Source organism: Pyxicephalus adspersus, chromosome 2 (genome assembly GCF_032062135.1).
Source record: "Pyxicephalus adspersus chromosome 2, UCB_Pads_2.0, whole genome shotgun sequence".
NCBI classification, from domain to species: domain Eukaryota; kingdom Metazoa; phylum Chordata; class Amphibia; order Anura; family Pyxicephalidae; genus Pyxicephalus; species Pyxicephalus adspersus.
The window spans coordinates 23,074,125-23,098,599 of NC_092859.1; the positions used below are offsets into that span (position 1 = coordinate 23,074,125).

A 24,475-nucleotide genomic window follows, 5' to 3' on the forward strand; every position below is an offset into this window, starting at 1 on the left:
GACGTCATCACGCGGCGCCTGTTGTTGCCGGAAGTTCTGTGTGGAGGTCACAGCGGGATAGGGGTGAGTGAGCTCCCCGTACACATGGCTATGTTATACCGGCTGTGATGGCCCTGTACATTGCACACAGGCCGGGATATGTATGATACCTTATATAATATATACCATGTGGCACCACATTGGGCAAACCTCCTTACACTAAATAAAGGTTGTAAATGACAGTAACACAGGAGGAGGAGAGGACCCTGCCCAGACTTCAGCTTTTTTTATATTATAAGGCGGCTAGAGCCTTTCCGAGTTTGTTTTCTTGTCTGTGTCGCCAATTCAAAGATTTATCTTCACTTCCTGTTCTGATGATGGATCGTTACAAGGACAGGAAGTGATGAAATTTGTTTCTGTTGAGGAAAAAATAATTCTCACCTACCGCCCTGGAACATCTGTAAGCCCTGGCCAGGCATCCAATAAATGCCAGAGAATTGTTAATGGAATTTTTCACAAGCACTGTTCATACGACACCATTCTGTTCTATGGGGAGGAATGAGAGGACGCCACTGCGTTCTACAGCAGTTGTTCCAGATCGGTCATTGGTGGATTGATGATACACGAGAACACCGTTTACACATGTCAGATTTTGTCTGAGACAACCAAAACTGTCTTGGGTGACCCAGACTACTCACACCAAATGCAGACGCTATGAGCCTGAGGTATTAAAGCTCTCCAGGGCTGGAGAGGACACCTTGGGTGATCCAGCAAACCTGGAATGGATCTGGTCCAGTATTCAAAATATTTTCTAACAAATACTTTTAAGAAATCCATTCCAGGCTGCTGGATCGCCCAGCTTCTCTGATGAAAGCCTTGGAGGGCTTTAATAAATCAGACCCAATGCATACAAAGCCCACCTAATCCTATCAGAGTGTATTGGGAAAATTGCATTGAGGTGCCACTCAGCATTACTGTGCTATTTACTGAAAACTTTTATTGCTGAGGTGCAACTATATGAATCTTCCCCAATGTTTGTATGCAGATTATCTGACTGTAGCTTTTTTTTAGGGTGTTTGTGTTTGCAAAAGAGTCACAAAGATAAGGAAAGATAAAGTCTGCTGTGCAGTGAGAATTATATACACAAAAATAAACTGTGTGCAGCCATGACAGTACTCATGCTAATACATCTCTGTGTTATTTCAGCATCCCCCAGGCCATGCGTTGACCCCTGGGGTCATTCTTCTGCTGAGGAAATGGCAAATCCTCTAAGGGGAGAAGTGGTGAAGCTATATAAAAATGTAAGTTCTTCCTCGCCTCTCTGTCTATGGCCCTGATTTATTAAACCTCTCCAAGGCTGGAGAGGATACACTTTCATCAGTGAAGCTGGATGATCCAGCAAACCTGGAATGGATCTGGCTCTTTGCCAGCAAATGACTTTAAAGAAATCCATTTCAGGTTTTCTGGATCACCCAGCTTCACTGATGAAAGTGTATCCTCTCCAGCCTTGGAGAGCTTTAATAAATCAGGCCCAATGATGGAGTTGGGTCTCAGTCTCTGAAGCATATTGATTATTATCCTGCAGCTTCTGTACCTCGGACGGGAGTATCCAAAGGGTGAAATCTACTTCAAGGAGCGTCTGAAAAAAGCCTTCATGAAAAACAAAGATGTCACTGACCCCGAGAAGATCAAAGAACTCATTGCCAGAGGAGAATTTGTGGTTAAAGAGATTGAAGCTTTATATTATCTTAGAAAGTATCGAGCCATGAAACAGCGCTACTATGAGGACGACCCCAAGTGACAGCCCCGTCTATATATAGATCGTCACTGGTGCCACCATAGCAAAGAAGGGCTCTTATCATTGTACATTATGTTACATTCTGATTGTCATGTTGATTGTTAATGGGGGGGGGGGGACTTTACTAAAGAACTTTTTTAGTATCCGTCCATCCATACTAGATATTCCAGTACTTGATGGATGCTGGATTAAAGGAGAAGCAAATCCAATCTGTAAAATTTTCTTTAGGCTTTAATATTTTAGGGCTCTGTTTACAAAACAGGTAATCTGACATTCCCTCAAACATTTCCTTACTGTCATTGAAACACATGGAACCGAAAGACTGACATCAGGGAATGTCAGATTTCCTGTTTGAGTCTTTTTCAATTATTTTATTGCAGCTTTTAAGTAAGGCTAAGTAAACACGTGCAATTGTTGTCGTCCGATAATCCACTCAGGGCCAATATCGGACGAAAATCTGTCGTGTGTACAGCGCTCGTCATCCAAACGACCATCCTGGCGGATTCACGGACGATGAACGATCCTAATGCAAGTGAAGGGGAGAGAGCGCAGCGGGTTGCCACTCCGTCGTTCTCCCACCTCAACTCTCCATAGAACAGACCGGTGCTGTATGTACAGCACTCATTCATGCATCGTGCAGTTGTTAGTCTTTGGAAAGGATCATGAAAGATCCTTTCCAACGATAATTATCACACGTGTGTATGTAGTTTAAGGCCTGACAATACTGCCATAAACCCCATTGTTCAGTCGGTTTCATATATGGTGCGACAATCATCCAGTTGTGCCCCTAATTGTCACACTGTCTTCTGATGGAGATGGGACTCTCACACTCCTAATGTAAGGTCCCAGATCTGTAATCCTGCTGAGTCCATTATAAGGGGCTCCCACCTTCCCTGCATTAAGTTTGTGAGTCTGCACATCTGTTGTGCCCATTATGAGAGAGTCCTGGGAGTGACCCCCCGCTTTGTTTTTGTCTATTTTATAATATAGAAAATGTAGCAGGTGAGCAGAAACAGATCTAGAAATTATGGCAGTGAAATCACAGTATTAAAATTTACAAAATGTTTTGAGCTACAGCCGTGGCCCAACAGACAGCTTCTATAAAAAGTTTAGCATTCTTTTAGGTATTCTGTAGACTAATGAATATGTAAATCTGGGAGCACAAGTGCCTTTCAAATGTTTTAGATTTTAAGTTCTGGTTTTATTGTTACAAAATCAAATTTAACAATATAATAAAAAGGGATTAATAAAAACCATCTCCTTTATTACTGTAAATGAGCAATATCAGGTGACTACAAAGTAACTAGTAAAAGTAAGATCGTAATCTTGGACCTTCCACCTCATATTTAAAGTGAACCTAAACCACAATTTTTACCTTACATATGAGTAGACAACATGTTATAGAAGGTAAAAAATAACCCTTTTTTGCGGGGGCAGGGTTTAAAACCCTTTTTATAAAGCCCCTGCAGGAGCAATCTAGACAGAATGGGAGCTCAGAGCCTCCCGAGATGCATACATCATGGATCCCAATGCTCCTTCAATGGAGGAAAAAAAAAGTGCCAAGCTCACTGCGCAAAGTACTTGAGGTAAAAAAAAAAAAGCCCTCACTTTTAGTGAGGTTAAAAGTAAGGGAGTTACGTGGTGGAGATATAATTAAAATCCTTATAAACTTTAATATATTACACACGATTGTTGTACACTCAACCATGTCAGTATTTCAACATTGTATAATCCAGTAGGACCAATATGTACAAGCCTGACACATTTGCAGGTAGGTTTCCCGCTTCTTCATGGTGATATTAATAAATAGAATTTATATAGTGCCCACATTTTATGCAGCACTGTACATTAAATAGGGGTTGCAAATGACTGACACAGGAAGAGAAGAGGACCCTGCCCCAAAGAGCTTACAATCTAGGAGGTGAGGGAAGCAACACAATAGGAGGAGAGATATGTAGTGGTGGCAAAAAGTAGTGAAGGTTTTAGGAGACAGAAGACGGTAGGTAGGTTTGAAAAAATGGGTTTTGAGTGCTCTTTTAAATGAGCAGAAAGAGTCGAGGCAGCTCTAGAAAAGTCTTGGAGGCGTGCCCAATATTGTCGAGTAGGAAGATTCCTAAAGCCTCCTTATAGCACAAATGGTCTCATCAGGTGTGTAGTTAGGTTTTGTCACAGGACAGACAACTGCACATTAAAGGACAGCATAAGAGGAAATGAAGGGGATAGTTCAGCACCAACAGCAAACCTTTAAATCACAGGGGTACTCTCTCTAAGAATTGCATCCAGGTTGTTCACAGAAATAGTCGCTTAGGCTCCTGCCCAGCAATCCCTACTTCCAAAAGTGGACATAGGGAATCAGCAGACTGGTAGACATCAGCTGCAAATTTATTACAAAAAGTATAGATTTCTGTAACTGAGAAAAACAAAAGCTGCTCTATTAATGTCACAGACAAGCTACATCAGATATGAAACTCTCCCAAAATTTGTCCAGAGCTTTTCAACCTTTAACATAGCGGGAACCCTTGGAGATAATTTAAGTGTTCTGCTATAATTATGAGTGTGGTGGTCAGTGGTTAAGAATGTTATCCTTACAAATACCCATTGGCGTTAAAATGACCTGAGCAGTGTAAATTGAACCCTGCTTGAGAAACACTGGGCCAGTTTCACTTTATATATTTATTAGATAACCACTACAGGGAACAGTACAGTTTTTTTACTTGGTTAATACACTGATAAGCACATGGGAGTAGATTGTCATCAAGGACCTGACCAACTCATAGATTTGCATTACCAGAAGCAGTAGTAAAGTACCATTTTGTAAGTGGTGCAGCAGAGGACCCAATGTAAATGAAGTATGTCTGTCTGTACTAATATGGATGAGATTAATTCAGAAGAGCATACGTGCTTCCCTGCAAAGTCTAAAAGTGGAACTAATTCTGAGATACTCATCAGTCCCATTTCAACACAGGGCAGCACCTTTTTCTTCCTGATCATAATCTCTGGGCATCCAGATAAGCCAGGCTGGTATGATATAACACCCATGCAGGCCTATGAGAGTTTATTCATTCCCAGCACTTGCAGAGGAAGCCAGGATTTCCAACATGAGCAGTTCAACTTTTGAGTTTCCCAGAGCAAACAGGCATGTATGAAGGATGATTGCAGAAGGTCGCCTGTCCCTTTCTGCAATAAATACCTGGCTGATTGTTCTGCTGCTTTAAAAGCCCAAAACTAGCAAAGGGTGGAGGGAAGAGTAAATAAAATTAATCAATTAAAGCCACACCAGACAATAGTGGGAGACAAATTTTGTTTATGATAAAGGGTGATTAAATCTCATTATAAACATACATCATTACAGTCACCAGGTCATTACATTACAATAAATAGGTGCATTACAGTTTAAAAAAAAAAAAAAAATTAATAGCTATCACAGACATTACTACAAATTACTAAAAATGGAATTCAAACAGTGGTATTTTTAATCTGTAGTTATTTGTGTCATTGTGTGGTCAGTGCAACCACAATGTATGAAAGACTTGGGGGGGGGGGGGAATAATAAAAAGCACAATGTACAAAATGTGCACGCTTATACAAAAATAGTTCAAATACATTCCAGGTAAACAAAGTCCATTTTCTCTATACGCACACATAAGGAAGGAGTGTGAGGTGTGCCAAAGCTCACAGCCAGGGAAGAGTGAAAAATTAATCCTGTTATAGGGAAAAGGAAGGGGAAGGGTGTTATCATACAAGGGATGTCTGCCAGACTCAGGTAATTGAACACCCTGAATACTGGTTTTTAGTACAAAATGAAGTTGTCTTCATATACTGAAATGATTGGTTGTGTTCAAATTGGGCTGTCTAGATTATTAGGATGTTATTCAATCCATGTTTTTTAACATCTTAAGGTCACATTTTTCATGCCATTTAAATCCCATTGTCCTTTTCAGAGTTTATTTCATGCTATGCAGAAAAAAGTAGGGAAAACTGTTAGAGGTTATTGGAGAGCTTTTTGGCAGAAGATACGTTTCCTGCATCTACTGCAAACAAACTCTTTCTCCTTGTTTTTAACAATTTTCTTCTGCATTTACACTGCCTACATCACATGGAGTGCAGTGTACACTTCAGTCACCTGTAAAATGCAGAGAATGCAGAGGCAAACTCAGAGGAGAGCCCTTTATATAAAAGTACTGTGATTATAGGAAGAGCTTCTTACCCACAATCATGCTACAGTTCTGCTTTAAGGACTCATTTACACATATGCATTATTGTAACATGTCCATGTGTTACCACAACCCAAAAAATAAAGAATAATGCCATGGCTTGTAAATGGTATCCCAATGCACTTGTTTTGTGCACTTTGTGAACCATCTCTGTATTGTCATATTTAAAATGACCAGGCTGCCTTAATGCACAATAACCATTGACAAGTGTATGGTGAAGCTAATTTCAGCCTATTGTTTGTCTAGGCTCTGGCATCCCAAGCCAGATCATTGGTACTACAATCTGAAAAGGCCAGGGGGTTGCTGAAATGGTACACCAGAAAAAAGCTAAATACACAGGTTCACAGTTTACCTTTCTAATTAGGCATAGTCAGTCTTCTAATGTACACATTGCAGTTATATCACACAGATACGTGCACACACCGACACCTCCACACTTCATGATTGCGCACTGGATGATTCCATCTGCATCAGGAATACCTGAACCATCCCATGTTCAGTGATTGACTTGGTTATGTAAATCACGGGACCAAGGGGAAACATAAATCCTGCACTTAAGCACTTCAATTGAGCTGTGTAGATAGTTTGCCTGGGTTTTTTTTTTGGAAAAGAATTTACAAACTAATCACTAGATAGACCTAAGCCTTGTAAAATTACACACCAATGGTCCATGGTCACCTCCAATATGTTAAATATCAAAAATTCAGGCTGCCCCCAACAAAAAAAAAAATGAAAAAACATGATTGTTGAACTAATCACACCACCTGCTAGCAGAAGCAGAAACGGGACATTCAGTTATCAGACCTCCTCCAGTGGCCATCCAACAATATTCAAATATCTTTGTCTAGACCTTTCAGCAGTGCTGGTTCATTAGCAGAAAATGTGCTGGAGTTTTTGTTTTTTATTTTGGCTAAAAACATTGCTGATTCCTTCATTCTAGCACAATATTGTCCAAATCATGGAAACTAATGTCCATCCTTTAAGGAATATACAGAATGATTCTTCACCTCCAACTTGGTGGTGAACAGGTTATTAGTAAACCACATAGCTTCAAAGACGGCTGTTAGCACCATTTTGTCACATTGTGGGTAGAAGGATTTAGTTGAGCAGGTTAAGAGTTACATTGAAGCTCTCAGAGTTCAAGAGAAGTTGGAGGGATGTGGCCTTTAAACAGATCTCCTGGGAGCACCAGAGGCTAAACTTGCTGCTGGTGCCAATATTCCTCCATCAAGCAGTACAGCTGGGGATAAGGAATAAAAAATAATTAAGAAGTGCCAGGAAAGTCAGTCCTTGGTTGTGCGTGCCTCAAGTCATGCAGTAGGGTTTTCAAAAAAAAAAAAAAAAGGTGGCAAGACAACAGGATGTGGAGATTGAATGGCGCACATCATGAAACATCGATTGCTACATGCACAAAAGCCGGCTCCTGGAGTCTCATGGGCGCTTCCACCACAAAAGTACTGGCACAAGAGGCAGAGATGCAAAACGGTTGAAGCATTAGCCACAAGTCCCGTAGAATAAAACCAGGAAAATAAAAACAAATGCTAATAATTTAGTGTAAAATGTACAATTGGAATTCCTCTCTGGCATGTATTCACAGAATGACACACTTCGACTTGGACTTTTTCTTCTTCTTTTTGCCCTCCTTGCTCATCTTCTCTTTGTGCTTTCGGATTTCTCGTACTAAAGTGTAGAAAGCGTCATCGACTCCCTAGAGAAAGACAGGGAAAGAAATAAAATATGAAGTATGTAAACGTCACTCAAGATAAATCTTTTTTTATTTCAGCTTAAGGCTTTCAATGGGTCAATAAAAATGGAGAATTATACCTGCTTTACCTACATGGCAAGCAGGTTTTTAGACTATGGCTGGGTGGTTGAAGAGAAGGGGGATTTAAAAGGACATGAGATAGTGGAAAGGTAGTAAAAATATGTTACCAAAATTTAAGACTGTGGTAGAAGGCAAGGTTATGCTTTTAATTTTAACTTTTTTGGAGCTATGATTTCTCTTTAGTTATAGTGTTTGCTGGTCTGACAACAGTTCATAAACACCATAAAACTTTGAGGCAGAGTTTACAGTGGTCTCCTTTCACTCCGAAGTAGCACAACACCATTTAAGTTTTAACTCATTCAATAGGTGTATTGATGAATTGGTGTATTGATGAACAGATCAAACACCGACCACCAAGATTTTGCACAGAGACCCAAAAACACTTACCAATCACATGACACGGCACTTTTTAATTTTCACACAGCCAGGTGTCTTCTCCTCTTTGCTCAGTTTTTTCACTCTGAACTGTCGGATCTCTCTCACCAATGTATAAAAGGCATCCTCCACTCTCTGCATTGTAAAACACAACCCCCTTTAAATACACTGTTTAAGGGACAGGGAAACCCCCCCCCCCCCTTTAAAGTTTTTAGGAATGGGGACAGGGACAGACTAGAGACCAATAAATGATCTGAGAAACATTATAAAGATAGGGTTGGTGCAGTAACATCGTAAAACGTATTTGTTTTGTTGCTTGTACATGAAAGACTGTCTTGTCTACTGTATGTTTTGCTGGTAGCCACTTTGTCTGCTTACTATTAGAAGTCTTGTTGCAGAATTCACGCAACATTCCACTAGATCATAGTAATACAAGTTTATCTAGACAATTTTAGAAATGGAGCAGCCATGTTTCCGCCTAAAGAATGCTATCAGTTTGTTAAAATTCAGCTAACAGACCATGTAAGGGGCCAATGAGATTTTTAATGCCATGGGGAAAATTCCACCTTTTATTACAATGTATAGTAAAACACAAACAGCATGTGTTGTGTTGCAGGGCTATGGTTTACAATTGCACCACAATTGTAAAATTATGACTTGTTAAATGTTCAAACTGGCCATGAGATTGTGATGTGGTTACAGCTTCCTCAAGTCAGTGAATCTTCCACCTCGGGGGAGACACTACAAAGTCGTGTCTCCCCCCCCCCCAGCGGCCCTATAGAAGGTGAATGAGGGTGCCAACAATGGGTACAGTACCATTCGCAGTCACCAGCTGTCAAAATGTGCAGACATTGATTCTTTAAGAACCAGCATTGTGGTGCAGGTAACCTAGCAGCTGGCACAAAGTGCAAGCCTCTGGGAGCAGTGTGGGATTGCTCAATCCACAGGCAGGTCTGGCCATGTACGAAGTACAATTTTAGAACCATCGAAACTATGCATGAAAGGGTAAAAGAAAATGTTTAAATTTCAGTTGCAGAAGACAGCAAACTAAACTGTCTAAATAGGTGTGTGCTTAAAAAATATAGTTATTGAACCAGCAGCATAAACTAGTAAACTGCTAAAATACACAATAGATGGGAGCAGTTTTGGCTTCTAAAGGATTTTGCATTTCTGTTGATCCAGTGCTAATATTTACGCAGTGCTGCCACACAGCACAACCCTGTGTGACAGAGGTCAACCACACAGGCTCCCAGAACACAGGGCTTGAATATCAATATTCCCCTTGCTCTGCTTCATGTCATAAAATCAGTTACATGAATCTGTAAGCCCTGTGCAAGCTACAGTTAGAGGAAAAAGGTTTATGTCTCTGCATAAGAGCTATGTGGTCAATGTAGCCAATGTGCAAAGTAAAAAAATAACTGCTACACTTATGTTAGCTCCATAGATCAAGAATAAACTGGGCCACTTGGATTGCATGCGGAAATGTGGGTTGCTTCAGAGATTCACTCCTGAATCAAACCGGACATGTCACTGGTTTACACAAACAGCTATGAAGGCATTGGGACAGACTACAGATTTCACAGATGCACCAACATCAAAGAGATCAGGATTGCCTTTTGCCCAAACAAAGTGTGATAAGGTAGAGTGCAAGTAGATTGTGTTGTCAGAGTTGGTGGGACCTTTGTACTAAGCACACACTGGAGGAAAGGTAGACTGAGCCACCACATCAGAGCTCCAAACTCACACTTGACAGTTTACAAAAAAGGAAAATTAGTTTTGCCTTGCAGAAGACAATAATATTTTTATGCATTAACAAGCAAATATTTTACTTTTTCACAACTCTTAACTAGCTACTCTGTAAACTAGTGTTAAGTTATAGTACCCAACAAGGTGGTTTTGCTTAATTTTTAATCTTCTAAAATCTAGTTTCCTATGGTACTTCAGTGCTTTCAGTGGTGGGCAGAGGTCAGCATGGGCTCAGACTGGTCTGCTCCAACATCCTTCTCACAGCTAGCTTGAGTTTACCACAATAGTTTTACTGTAAGATCAGCCTGGTCTTTCTCCATCATACATGAGGAATGAGGCTTGGACACCCATCACCCTGTACCTAGCACCCACAAGACATTTTGTAATGGCATGCCATCACCTGACAATTTGTCTCCCGTCAGTCGCCCCCAGCTTTAAGCAGGGGTCATAATCAATAAGCTGACAGCCATTTCTTTGAAGGAAAGTGGTCAGCCCAGAGTTGCTTGTGCATACAACATACCTACCAAAAAAAGACTTTATGAACTAGGATGCCAAAATGGTCGCTTTATGAAAAGGCAGCTGCTTCAATACCATTTGTAAGTATTTACTTGCCAGACAGCTCAACTACCTGCTAACTTATTTCAGGTTTTACACCCTTTAATATTTCAGCTGATGGAAGAGACCCCAGCAAGTTAACAATGGAGCAGGAACTCAGTTCTGTCACATACTTGCAAGTGAGAAGTTTGAAGAGTGGTTAGAAGACAAAGTACATAAAGTTCTTTTATAAAGGCATGGTGTGTATACAAGTGATCCTGCATAGACAGCATTGCTCTATGCAATCCTAAATTAAATGAGGAACTTTTAGTCCATTTGACCCCCATGCTGCCAGGGAAGTATTATAGTTGCCCAATAGATGTCACTATTTATTTCTGAATTCATGGAATGTACAATTAAAGTTTTACTGATAGATCCTGCTATGTGCCCATGCTTGCATCATGAGACTATATTATCCTAGACTACACTTTTGATGCTGACTACTCAATGAATGAATATGGTAGCACTTCAGCTTGTATTCTACAAACACACGAAAAACTTTTGCACAGGAAAATGGAGGAGCAATTTATGGAAGCTAGCCACCTTTCTTAGGTTTACATTCTACATACGAACAGTCTAAGCAAATTGTGCAGCCTTGATTAGAATGTATGGCAGCGAGTCATATCCTACATTTACAAAAAAAAACTTAAAGACTATTTACACTTTGCCTTCAATATGTCCTGATATATGGGCCCCTTTATTTTGAGTAGCACCAAGGCACTATAAAAATAGACGTCTGGAACATTCATGCTATGAACCAGAACAGACAAACTAAAGCATTGCATCAAGCTGTACACGGACCTTACCACAAGCGAAAATCCAGGCAGAGATTGAACATTTCCATTTTTAGGTTGCATGTCCTTTAAAAACACAGGACAACTGATACCAATTAAAACATATGGACTGTGTGCAGACCACATGAACAGTCCTTGGAATTTTTCAGGTGTCATCCAATCTCTAAACCAGATTTTGATTAGTTAAAAGAAACAAAACAGGATTTAAAGCTTAAGCCAATGCTTTAGGTTGAGGCTTTGTAAGAGAATGATATAAAGGAGAACGACAGATTTCAAGCTTTTATTAAACCAGCCAACACTTTTTTTGTAAGGTCTCAGCATTCCAAGCTGTACATTACCTGTCTGGTTTTTGCAGAGGTCTCAATAAAAGGAATTCCATAACTCCGTGCCAAGTCCTGAGCTTGCTTGGTGTCTACTGTTCTAGAAGGTAAGTCACATTTGTTGCCCACTAAAACCATCGGAACATCTTCAGAATCTTTTACTCTTTTTATCTGTTCTCTGAAGAAAAGACAAATATGGGGTCAACTCAGCCAATCAGGAACAGTCACAAAAACAAGTTGCCAATTTTACTAAAAGAAAAAAAAAAAAAAATGCAACATATCAAATTTATACAAATTTGACACTGTACACCAACATTAGTTTTGCTATGAAGTTAGCTGGTGTGTGGATAACCCACTCTAATGATTACCAGACCCGATTAGTTACCGGAATGCCTGCAAACATTTGGGATTTTATAATCCATATCTTTTCTTCTATAACAAGAAAAAAAGCACTATTATTGTTATCACAAGCTAATTATAGATTCATTTTAAAACTATGGCTATATGAAAATACATAAGCCCTGGTTTATTAAAGCTCTCCAAGAACAAAAACCTTGAATGGATCTGGACCAAGATTGAAAATCTTTTCTAAACCGCAAATTTTTGGTTTGCTGATCACCCAGGCTCCCCCATGATATTGAAGTTGGAGAAAGACTAAATCATATGTGTATATGTAAAAGACAAATTAAGTCTCTACAGCACACTCAAACTATTCCAAACACATTCTCTGAAGATTCTGTGCCTGCAAAATTTACCTATAATGGTGAATGTCCTCAAAAGATTTAGTGTTATTAATGGCGAAGACGCAAAGGAAGCCCTCGCCCGTCCGCATGTATTGGTCTCTCATTGCACTATACTCCTCTTGACCCGCTGTGTCCAGGATGTCCAGTAGGCAAGTTTCCCCATCAATGACCACTTGTTTTCTATAGGAGTCCTGTAAGAAAATATAAAAAAAAAAAAAGCTATGCGAGACCTGTGACGACCAACTAGACATTGAATGTTGACCTGTTCAGGGTTAAAATGATTGACATTTATGGAAAAATATATAAAACAATGAGAAGTGGGATAGAGCTGCTTAACAACTCCTATTACACATTTTTTGGCCAAGCATACCGGTGTTTGAAACTTAAATTGAGGTAGTCCTAGTTAATAATGCTACAGCATACAAAGGAATTTTAGACAACCTATGAACTGTTTAGCAAGGGTCATTTGTGTTCCATGAAGACAGTAGTCTTATTGGAGTTTTTGTACACAAGGGCAGTTTATTGTGGAGGAGCTCAAGTTGACCTACACAGCTTCAACATCAACCAAAATAAACAAAAGGGGTAGACTCAACTCAATGCTTTTGGAAAAGGATGCCCAACAAGATCATAAAGGCATTTTAAACAGACTTATGCCATAAAGATCATCTCCAAGTTTTAGTGATTGAGAAAGTATCCAATCATTAGCCCTGTCAATATGGTGGGGGCTTCTTTTTCACACAGTCTACTGTTTATTCTCCAACTCCTATTTTAATAAATCTTTAGATTCAATGAAGTGTGCAATCTTGCAGTAAAGTAGAAATTTACAGCTGGGGTTTAATTCACACAATACTTAAATCCTCCTAATAGGTTATGAATCAATATTTCTTTAACTGCTGTCTTGTGTTTTGGGGCAAGAAACGTTGTATAAAATTACCACAAACTGATCCAAAAACTAAACTGCAGTTAGTAATCAAACTTACCTCTATAGTAGGATCATATTCATCGACAAAATGATTTTGGATTAGCTGTATTGTCAGAGCACTCTTCCCAACGCCTCCAGCGCCAACCACCACTAGCTTATATTCCGTCATTTTTCAAAATGGTCTAGAAGAAAATAAAAGTTTTGCTGTTATTTCAGGACATTCAAGCAGGAAGATGGGCTCTATTAATACAACCCAAGTAGCAGTGTGACCCAGAGGGATGATGAATGAGGTAGTCTTTCATGTCCTCATGATATAAACAAGCCTCCCACCCAAAGAGATGGCAATCGTTCTATAGCTGAAGACCAAGAAATACCCCACTACTCCCTGCCATAATTACAGCCTGTTTGTGTAGAAAGGGGATGATTATAGCTGAAGAAACTGTGTAAACATCACTGTATACACAGAGGTAGGGCACAATGTAGCAGTTTCAGACAAACATCAATGTGATCATTTTGTAATGTTATGAGCGACCAAACCAAAAAAAATGCAGAATGATGTGAAAAACGTTTGCAGAATTAAAGGTCATAGTTTGAGATTTTGTCTCTTGCTATACCCCAATACTAATCCATGAAAATACCCACAAAAAATTGTCATGACCTCAACAATAAATCAGGATTGGGGTAAAACTGTGAGCCCTTAGACAACTCTTTTGAAGAGCAATGCCCCCCCCACTCACCAAAGAGGTGCAGTGCTCAACCCAGAATTGGTCTTAAAGCTGGGTGGGAAGAAATTGTAGGTGGGGGCAGCCCTTGTATTGTGACCCAACTAATGGATAACCACCCAAAACAGCCAGGTGGTTACTGAAAAGTGCCAGGTGGTGCACACAGCTAAAAGGGGCTGGGGAGAACATTGAGGTGAAGCCAGAGCCAGCTTGTTCTGCCAGCATCATGTATGCTTATTACATGGTTTATTCATTTCAATGTAGTTTTAGGTACACTTCGCCAATTTCGCCATTTCAAGCCAGGGTACAAATGGACAGATAGAAGTAAAAACAAAGTAAAACAGGTAGTAGATCCTATTTAGGAAGCCTACCACAATTGTTCAGCAGAAGTGTAGCAAGCAAAGAAAGCGGAATCTGGACCCAGTGCCACATGTAAAATTCTGAAATTGCTCTCTGAAATCTACAGGGACAGCCAATGAAACTTCAAGGAGGTGGAAATAAGAGCTGCTCCAACCATGACGTGAACTGAACAGAAAAAAAATTCCTGACAATTGCTTTACTTTGTCATTACCCGTTGACTATTGTTGACTGCCAGCCACATGAGAATAATCTGGAAAAAGCAAGTCAATAACGGCTAGCAGTTGGAACAACAAACTCCTCCTTGCTTGGGTTGAAGAAGTTCTCTGACCGGGTCACATTTCAAGGTTCTCATCTGACCTGACTTGAAGAGTTTTACCATTAAGCAAAGATTAACCTGAATGCCTGAGAAGGTCGCCTTGTGTCTCATTCCTCCTGAATCCAGCCTGCTATTGGGACTGCCATGTCTATAGGTCTGTTATTTGCAGCATGTGAGCTGATACTTGTTTCAAAGGTTAAGCCAGTTACATAATTTTTGTAATTAGGAGTTGTGTGTGTAAAAAAAAAAAAAAAAAAAAAAAAAACCCGCTAATGTAGAATTTTAATAAAAGATCCTGACCTGTGAGTTTTATTACAAAAGTCAGCTTTAATATTTAGGTGCATCTTCTCAATTTTCTATATATTATATATGCAGTCTATTCAACCAGTGTTCCTTTCTCTGCACTCAATGCAGAGTGTACAAATCACACAAAATTATTTTCTCAATCTTCTAATTACTCCTAATTGACAGGTTTAAATGTCTTTGAACCTAGACAACATTTTCTATTCAATTTCCTTTTTATACTTTTCCTTGGATACATGTGCATTGTAAACTGTAGGTCCTAACAGTACCTTCTTTAACCTGTTTTGAAATAACAGTAACAAAAAAATGTACATGGTAGCACTGTCAGACCAATACACAAGTCAACTGATATTACAGGATTGTAATTGTCCTTGGCTATCAGTCTGGTCATAAGGGTTGATTGACAGGAGCTTCCTGCCTCCAACTACACCATCAGAACAGGTTTTGATGGGAGAAACTTTTGGGATATGATACAAAGAAAACACAATCATTAACAGTTTCAACCCAAGCATCCTGATCTCAGAAGTGAAAGGATATTAGTCACATGACCATCATGGGGACTTTAGGGGTTCCCCCCTCAATATATACATATCATGAACAACAAATATCATAGTTGATGCAATCGCTCTACTATCCTACACTGGCTGACAACCAATTATGTGACCTTTACAGGAAGATCTACAGGACTGACTGCACATGGGAGAGGCATCTAGTTTGTGACTACACAATCTACCAATGTCCATTCTGCAAGAGGTCCTACACTTGTGACCTCAGATCATGTCACTAAATGCCAGCAAATTCAGGTGTGAAATTATGAATTAAAAGGGCAATTTATTGGGCTACCTTAGAACCCACCAGGATGCATATCAAAAAGAGCTGTAAACATTTAAATCCTTAGATTAGCTCTGCTTTGTAACTTCATGCTCAACTCATCATAAGCCTTTGGGAGGGGGCCTTGGCAGACTATTGGCACTGGAGACCAAATCTGTTTTTACTTTGTTTGACCAATCTCAACACCAGATATAGCAACACATAATTATACAGTCCACAGCCGTTTAGACTTTGCAACCATCCAGCAAAAACTTTGTACATTGAGTAAACTGTAAAACTCTTAAAATAGAATAACATTTTAAAAATTGAATTAAAAGCAGGCAGGCCCTGCTGGAAAGACAAGACCTGTCTCTTCTGCAAAAAAAAAAAAAAAAACCCGCTAATGTAGAATTTTAATAAAAGATCCTGACCTGTGAGTTTTATTACAAAAGTCAGCTTTAATATTTAGGTGCATCTTCTCAATTTTCTATATATTATATATGCAGTCTATTCAACCAGTGTTCCTTTCTCTGCACTCAATGCAGAGTGTACAAATCACACAAAATTATTTTCTCAATCTTCTAATTACTCCTAATTGACAGGTTTAAATGTCTTTGAACCTAGACAACATTTTCTATTCAATTTCCTTTTTATACTTTTCCTTGGATACATGTGCATTGTAAACTGTAGGTCCTAACAGTACCTTCTTTAACCTGTTTTGAAATAACAGTAACAAAAAAATGTACATGGTAGCACTGTCAGACCAATACACAAGTCAACTGATATTACAGGATTGTAATTGTCCTTGGCTATCAGTCTGGTCCAGCAGCAAGTCTGCTCTTCTCTACTATCCAGAATTAGTCAATTCTGTCCTTCCAAGCAGATGTGCCGGACAAGTGTGCACAGGGCTATACTTTTTCTGGCTCTGAAGAGGGTTAAGTCATACTTGCCCATACCAGGAAGTTAGATCCAGTATTTAATTTGCCTCCTTTTATATGTACATTCAGTGCTCAACCCAGAGTTTTTTTTTTTAAGCCGGGTGGGAAGAAATTTTAGGTGGGTGGCAGTCCTTGTATTGTGACCAAACTCTTTGGTAACCACCCAAAAACAGCCGGGTGGGTGCTGAAAAGTGCCGGGTGGTGGGCCCAGCTAAAAGGGCCTGGGGAGAACCCTGACATTTACTCTGAGATAGTTTGTGGGTTTCAAACCATCTTTTTATTAGCATGTATTGTCTCACTTTCAGCCATCCAATTAAGTAAAGTATTATGAAAACTGGTTTATTAGGAACCACGAAAACAGTCAAAACTTTCCCAAGCATTGATTTGATTATATTACAAGTCTACCCTAGGAGGAGCAATATGGATCACCGACTGAGAACCTGTGCACCAATATACCCTAGTTTTACATTTGGTCCAAACATAAGTATTTTCACACATTTCTACAGTTGAATTAGGACAAAAAAACCTGGGAGAAAGTTATGTAAATCCTGTGCATACATCTATAAACAGACCGCTAAAATTATATTGCCCACATACACATGGAACACTTTTAGACCCTCTTAATGTCACTGATAAACCAAGCTTTTATCAAGGAGAAGTCTGTGTGAAATGATAACCCAACACACAACATGAAGTCTGCATAACTTCCACCTCCAGGCTCTCCCAATAAACAATACACAAGACACAGTTTCCTCTGTAACATTCTGTGTGAGGAATGCAGGGAGTCATTTGCACAGTGTCACACGACCACAATGTATACAGAGACCGGTGTAGGCTGGTCTGCCGAGATTACTCAACACAACAGAGATCACAAAGCAAACATCTACAATTTCCACAGTGCATTACCAGTTCATAGAGCACGTGCCTTACCGTACAGCAGTGTGTGGAGGTGGCAAATGGAAATCTTAGAGCAGCTAAAAAAAATTAAAAGATTTTGTTTTGGAGATCTACAGCGTCAGTTTCCAAAGCCACCAATTAGTCATAACCTTATGGCCAAAGAATGGCAAGTGCACTAGAGGGTAGGAAAGCGTTGTGTACAAGTGAAGGGGGAAATGTCAAAAAGATGCAGAGGAGCTCAGGAAGACATGAAAAGTGAAAGAAGCCCAGCAGAAGCCACACAGGGACCTGGTATAGCAGCAGGAGAGAGTACATGGATCTATTAACAGCTGGATGTTGACAAGTTGTGTCTATGCAACTATACTAGAATTATAACAGGTAGGTTGTGTAGAGGGCTGCACAAAATCCATAGAGAATAGTTGACCCTCTTGATACATCGAAGGTATAGGAACATTGGCCATTAACCCTCCTTCCCAGTAAGGTGGCGATACCTGACACTCTGTCCCTGCATAAAAAAAAATCAAGTTGGATAGTATGGGGAGCCTTGGAATAAGACTGTAAGAAACAGTTCTGTGGTGGCCAACAGAAATGCAATACTAAAGTGGCACATCGGAGTACATTCTTTTATAATGTTAGCCTTGCATTTCCTGGGAAAAATTATAGTATGTGCACAAATTTTCCCCAACACTACTCTAAGTCATATGTCAACAATCCATCTCCAGCACTGACCTGACCTATATAGCATTGCTATGTAAATTACAGGCTTGTTACTTGTCCATAACCATGAAGTTGAACTCCCTGCAATATGTAGCCGACAGACCAAAAGGAATTTAGTACAGCCTGGGCCGCTACTGGAGAGACACCTTCAGCTTAAAGTAGAGCTGTGCCAGACAGGTGCACGGGGTGTGGTAACCTGTTACACCGGCTTACTCATACTTTCTACAGTATGGAAAGAGTGAGACAGGCCTACGTATACACGAGCGCATCAGTGAAGGATGGAAATCACTAGTTCTGTGAAGAGCCTTTAGGCAAAACAAAACAAAAAAATCTACAAATAAAAGGAAGGTCCACTGAAAGCAAAACTTTAGTGGAGAAAAACAACCTTGTTACATCAGATGTATACAAAGAATAAAAAACAAAAGCTACTGGTGTGCATTTACTGACACATTGTAGCACTTGCTGACATATTTCTAAATCATTCCAAATCAGGGATAAGTGAATGATCAGCCTTTGCATAATCATGTAGTCAGTCTAGGCAATAACACTGCAAGGAAGTGCATAGAGAAAAACTTTCATATGCTTAAATATGTTGGTATTGGATGCAATGCAGTAGGCTATTACAAGCCATGGGGGAGGAGATTTAGATAAGTTAAACCTTTTGCTGTGGCTGAAGCCAGTAGAATTTTTTTTTTTTTATTTAGCAGCTTTACAAAGTCCTGGTTACAGATCATATTAATTGTAATATGAAAATGACAAAGCACCTTATGTAGCAATTATACTATTACACAAGTAGAGTTCTCCTTTAACAGCACAATAGATTACATTCAGACCTCAAATCAGCAACTTCTTTGCTAAATGACCCTCAGGATGCTATGTATAGCACTTTTAGGATTGGTTTAACAAACCATCGTCCGTGTTCTCCCCAACCCCTTTTAGCCGGGTGCACCACCCGGCACATTTCAGTAACCACACAACTCTCTTTGGGTAGTTACTGAACAGTTTGGTCACAATACAGAGGCTGACACCCACCTAACATTTACCCAGCCTAATTCTTGGTTAGGCACTGCATTGTGCTGGATGTGAAAAACACAAAAGCATATTTATTCTAACATACTAGTGCAGTAGAACAAACGTAGGTAGACCCCAAAGTTAGCCACACCATTTTCGGTGTCAAGTTTCTGTTTAAAAAATAAGTGCAATTTCTGGCCAAGAAAGTTCCCCAACCTGTGGGGGCAGTGTTATGACTGGGGTTGCTTTAGTTGGTCAGACCTGGGTTCAGCAATGGCATGTGCCCAATTATTGGATTTTTTTCTGGCCTGATGGCACAGGCACATTCCAAGATAGCAATGCCAAGTTCATCAGAGCAAATTTCACTTGGAAAGCAAGAGACTAAAGCCCCATACACACATGCAATTATAGTTGTTGGAAGGGATCTTTTACGATCCTTTCCAACGACTAAGCATTCCATGATGCATGAACAATGCTGTACATACAACACTGTTCTACTCTATGCAGACGGGAGGGGGAGAGCAACAGAGCGGCACCCCACTGCGCGCTCTCCCCCTTCACTTGCATTATGATCGTTCAACATTCATGGTCTGTAGATCCACCAGGACTGTCGCTCAGACGATGAGCGATGCACGCTGTACATACTTTATATTCTCATGCGATATCGGCTCTGAGCCGAATTTTGGATAAGAACCTTTGGGAAGTGTGTACAAAGCTTAAGGCTACATACACACCTGCAGTTTCCATCACGGAAAACAATCTTTCATGATCACTTCTAGCAACAGATGAAAAAATAAGCACTGCCATTGTTTCTATGAAGAAGAAAGTGGCATCCCACTGATCTCTTCTTCCATTCATGGCAGGCCTTCTCCATTGGTAGTTTATGGATCAGTTAGGCCGGATCCATGAACAACAGATTCTCACCTGACCGGTCATATCGGGCGAGAGCGTGTGTACCTCACTATAATCTACACCCAGATTCCCAAAACCATTGAGAATTTTTCGAGTGCACTGAAGACGACTTCATACAGTGGTACAAATCATCAACACAAGATCCAAGGAACTAATGTAACACTGGACAGAAATAAATGCTGTGACATTGCATCACCTTATCAAAACAATATCATGGCGAATGTGTTCCAAAATACAATGTATTAGCGCGTGACACTTTGGTTGAGGAGTAAAATCCAAAGGGAGATATGATAAAAATGCACAGAAATAAAGTATTGAAAAACATATTAAGTGGCTTTGTGCAATCAAACAACTAGACAGACACAATTTGGCACAAAGGCTACATGCCCTGACCCTCTGAAATGATGAAGGAACCAGAAAAGAGGTCTGAATGTATTGGTCGGTGTATGCCCTCTCAGATACCAAGTCATATCATTGTGGGCATACATGCACCAGGGCCTCGATCCATGTAGCCCAAAGAGAATAGATGTTTGCTCTGTTGGGTGTACAAATTTAGTTCACCATCAAACTACAGGGCACACTGGGTCCATATGGTTGCGTCTTCGTATGTGTCCTTATACATGTTTAGAATTTAATGATCTTACATAATCATTTTGTATATTCACATGGGTCAATGTGCATCACACTGTGTGAACATTGATATTATTGGGCTCCACATTCCCCTATTATAAATTATCAGAGTTCTGGGACTGGTGGGCTTATTATCCTTACAAGTTAGCAGACCCCTTCCCCACCATCTCACAGACATGAAATGTCCATTGAAATATCCATCCAATAAGCAATTCACATTACACACAATCTCCATTGCAAGTTATCTGATGAGCGTTTCATCTCTGCGGGTCATCAGGCAGACATTGTTGATAATATTTTCTGTTCGAGGTCATAGTATCATTCATACCTAGTCTGGGCAAATATCTTTTGTAGGACATGCAGGAATATACCAGGACCCTCCAAAACAGGGTCCCAAAAAGCACAGAACTGGGGACCCCCCCCGTGACACATGAAAAGGGTCCCCCATGTAACAATGCCACAGGGGCTCCCCATACCACCCCCTCCCCAAACATTGCAGTCCTGTGGACCCCTTTGCTGTTTAAGACCAGCTGACTGCTAAGGGTCCTTCGTGAAAACAGCAGACCCCCCCCCCCCCCTTCCAGATCATGCAAAATTTACAGAACAGCCATGTAAACCATGGATATCTAGCATGGCAACAAATCCTGACATACCTGCAGGGAAAAAACTACCACCGCCTACCATGAAAAATCTAATATGAATAAGCAAGCAGTGACCTCCATGTGATACACAGGGCCCCCCCATCACTGGGAAATGGAGTGTGGACAGCCAAAGCAATACTCCAATATCCACAGGGGGCCCTAGAATGGAAAGGGGCAGTCTCTGACCACAGATTGTAACCCCAAACAGGGTCTCAAGAGGACCCAATCCCAGATTTTAACCATTACCCCCAATTTCTAGAGAGGACTCCATAGGCTGCATGGGGTCCCTCTGAACCCTCCATGTTCACCCTGCACACAGCCCCTAGAAAGGGAAGGGGGTATTGAAACCCAAATAGGGCCACCTACACATCCAACATTGGGAGCCAATAATACATTTAAACTTTTAGCTCCCCACCCCTCCCATTTATAGATGGGACCCTATAGGCTGCATTAGGACCCACCAAAGCCTCTTTGTGCACCCTGCAATCATACAGGGGCACATAGGAAAGAAGCAATTATAAACCCAAATAGGGCCACAAACCCATCCAACATTGGGGCCCAATACTGAATTTCAACTATTAGGCACCCCTCCCATTCTCTATAGACTACATGGGGCCCCTCTGAACCATTCAGGTACACCCTGCAGGCATACAAGGACCCTAGGAAGGGAAAGGATTATTTAAAATCTCATTTAGGTCAGCACACACATCCACCATTGGGACCCAATCCTAGATTTCAGCTGTTAGCTTACTCCCTCCTCCCATTTCTAGATAGGACTCTATACTCTGTATGGGGGCCACCATTGAAGCCTATAGAAACCCCCTGCAGTCATACAGGGGCCCTTCACACTGCACATTGGGGTGGAAGCAGCGGACACACTAAATCGCCAAGTAGAACCGCTGCTAGGCCGGCACTCACCGTGTATCTGTGCGGTCAGCCAGTCACAGCTGCATGTCTCTACTCTGCAGGCCGCACTCAGGCCGCTCCGGAGACTCCCAGGGGCTCTTTAAATACGATCTATAAATACTCCGGCCGCTCTGCCTGACGTCACCACCAATCCGCTCCGTCCATTGGCCAGCGGGAGGGCGCTCCGCTCTGAAAGCTACGCCTACCCAGCTTCTGCGACCTCTGTCACTGGGAGATAAACCACGCCCACTGAAGTCATTGGGCTGGAGTACGCGGATTGCGCTATCTGAGGTAAAGGAGCGCGCAGAGGACGTGAGTGAGGTGATACAGGAGCGCGCACTAGACCCGAGCATGCGCACTACAGAAGGGCAGAGAAAGCCTGAGGGGAGTATGAGTGGAAGGGAAATGGAGGGTGGTTGTGGATATGTTGCCCAAAGTACTTAATTTACAGCTTTGCTATAAGGAATTGAAGTCAGAGTTGTCTAAGAGAACCTGTTATCAGTAAAAAGTACATTGTAGAGTAGTAAAGAGGAGTATATTGTAGTAAAGGGAACCTGTCATCTGAAAAAATATAAACTGTGCTGTAAAGATCCAGGGGAATGTGACTGACCCTTAGAGGTCAGTTCATAAATCAATGAATCAGAGAATTGTTGATCTTTCATAATCATTTCCAGTGATAGGTGAATGAATGAGCGCTGTACACACATCAGCGTTCTGTTCAATGGAGAGGGGAGGACGAGCACTCAGTAACCAGCTACTCCTTTGCTGTTCACAGGAGGGAACATTGATCATTCCTAATCATTCATTCATGCTCTGTGGCTGATTGATGATCACTGTCAGGATTTTGCCATTTATCTCATTAGACAACAATTACCTGACGTGTACATAGCCTTGGAGTCTGAATGCCTAAAATATTTCTCTTTTGGAACAACTGTATATGCTTCCACTACATAACTGATTTATTAAAGCTAATTGAGACTGGTCATTTAATGAATCTTGTCCAGGTTTGAAAACATTTGCCAACTAATACCAAATTGTTTTTTTAAATCGATTCCAGGGTTGTTGGATCACCAAAGTTCACCCATGATAGCCTCACCAGCCCTGGAGAGCTTTAATAAATCAGACCCCAGGACTGAAAATACACTTACATCATTAAAGCTGGTTGACACAGCAAACCTGAAATGGATCTGGTCCAGGATTAAAAACATTTACTAACAAAAAGTAAATGACGTTCATCCAGGTTTGCTGGATCACCCAGCTATACTGTTTAAAGTATATCTTCTCTAGTCTTGGAGAGCTTTAATAAATCATGTATGCAATAAATGATTTTTAATAAACAGACACACATCTTGTTATACATAGAACATGTTGATACTGACAGCAAAAGGCACAAGGGAAATATATGATTAGAAATTAAAACGAACAGCCACAGTGCTTTCTTTTGCATTTCAATATAGGAAGAAGGGGGCTCTCATTTATACTATACCCTGTAACTATACCCTGGTAATACTCTAGGTTTACTTGTTTTAATATTTCCATAATGGGTGCCACAATCCTATTCCCCCATGAGCAGCTCAGCAATTTTAACTGATGAAGAATGATTATCGCAGGACATCTTCTGTCCTTTCTGCAAAGGAAAACAAAAGTAAAACTTTACTTTTAATTGCACAATGTTAATAATTTTAGAAATTACATTAGAAAGCAAAATAGTGGGCAATGTTATATCTTAAGCTACGTACCCACTTTCAATTATTATCGTTGGTAAACGAACGACGAACGATCCTGCACGATATCTGCGAACGATCGTATGGCACCGATCCTGCACATACAGATAACGACACGATCGTTCGCAGATATTGTACACACGATAGATGCGATCGTTTGAACGATACAGGATTCTCCTCAGAGGAGGCCTTCCCCCCGTCCACTCCCCTGACAGTGGATATCCCCAGTGTCCACAAGACGGGGAAGAGGAAACACCCCCAGAGCCCTGAAGTGGACA

At 40.7% G+C, this 24,475-nt stretch overlaps 2 protein-coding genes across 3 annotated transcripts; one reads left to right on the forward strand and one right to left on the reverse strand.

Moving 5' to 3' along the window:
* Positions 1-4: 4 nt before the first annotated feature.
* On the forward strand, positions 5-3,030 carry ETFRF1 (electron transfer flavoprotein regulatory factor 1). The gene is made up of 3 exons (XM_072399938.1): positions 5-63; positions 1,186-1,280; positions 1,565-3,030. Exons 2-3 carry the CDS (start codon positions 1,236-1,238, stop codon positions 1,778-1,780), a joined length of 261 nt encoding a protein of 86 aa, XP_072256039.1. The 5' UTR covers positions 5-63; positions 1,186-1,235; the 3' UTR covers positions 1,781-3,030.
* A 3,844-nt stretch (positions 3,031-6,874) lies between these two features.
* Positions 6,875-22,597, reverse strand: KRAS (KRAS proto-oncogene, GTPase). 2 transcript variants are annotated; one of them, XM_072399936.1, is made up of 6 exons: positions 22,486-22,597; positions 13,369-13,492; positions 12,401-12,579; positions 11,664-11,823; positions 8,204-8,326; positions 6,875-7,699 (listed from the first exon to the last, which is right to left on the reverse strand). In XM_072399936.1, the coding sequence occupies exons 2-5, from the start codon at positions 13,477-13,479 to the stop codon at positions 8,207-8,209; spliced, it is 570 nt and encodes a 189-aa protein (XP_072256037.1). In that variant the 5' UTR covers positions 13,480-13,492; positions 22,486-22,597; the 3' UTR covers positions 6,875-7,699; positions 8,204-8,206. The 2 variants fall into 2 exon arrangements, with proteins under 2 accessions (XP_072256037.1, XP_072256038.1); XM_072399937.1 differs by lacking the exon at positions 8,204-8,326.
* Between the last annotated feature and the right edge of the window lie 1,878 nt (positions 22,598-24,475).

Bases quoted from the DNA above. Each gene is read 5' to 3' on its own strand.
- ETFRF1 (XM_072399938.1), top strand. From the start codon at position 1,236: ATGGCAAATCCTCTAAGGGGAGAAGTGGTGAAGCTATATAAAAAT. The intron at 1,281-1,564 runs GTAAGTTCTTCC...ATTATCCTGCAG, and splicing joins TGGTGAAGCTATATAAAAAT to CTTCTGTACCTCGGACGGGA.
- KRAS (XM_072399936.1), bottom strand. From the start codon at position 13,479: ATGACGGAATATAAGCTAGTGGTGGTTGGCGCTGGAGGCGTTGGGAAG. The intron at 11,824-12,400 runs GTAAATTTTGCA...TCTTTTCTTCAG, and splicing joins GAGGACATTCACCATTATAG to AGAACAGATAAAAAGAGTAA. The intron at 8,327-11,663 runs GTAATGTACAGC...TTTACAATGCAG, and splicing joins CCTCTGCAAAAACCAGACAG to AGAGTGGAGGATGCCTTTTA.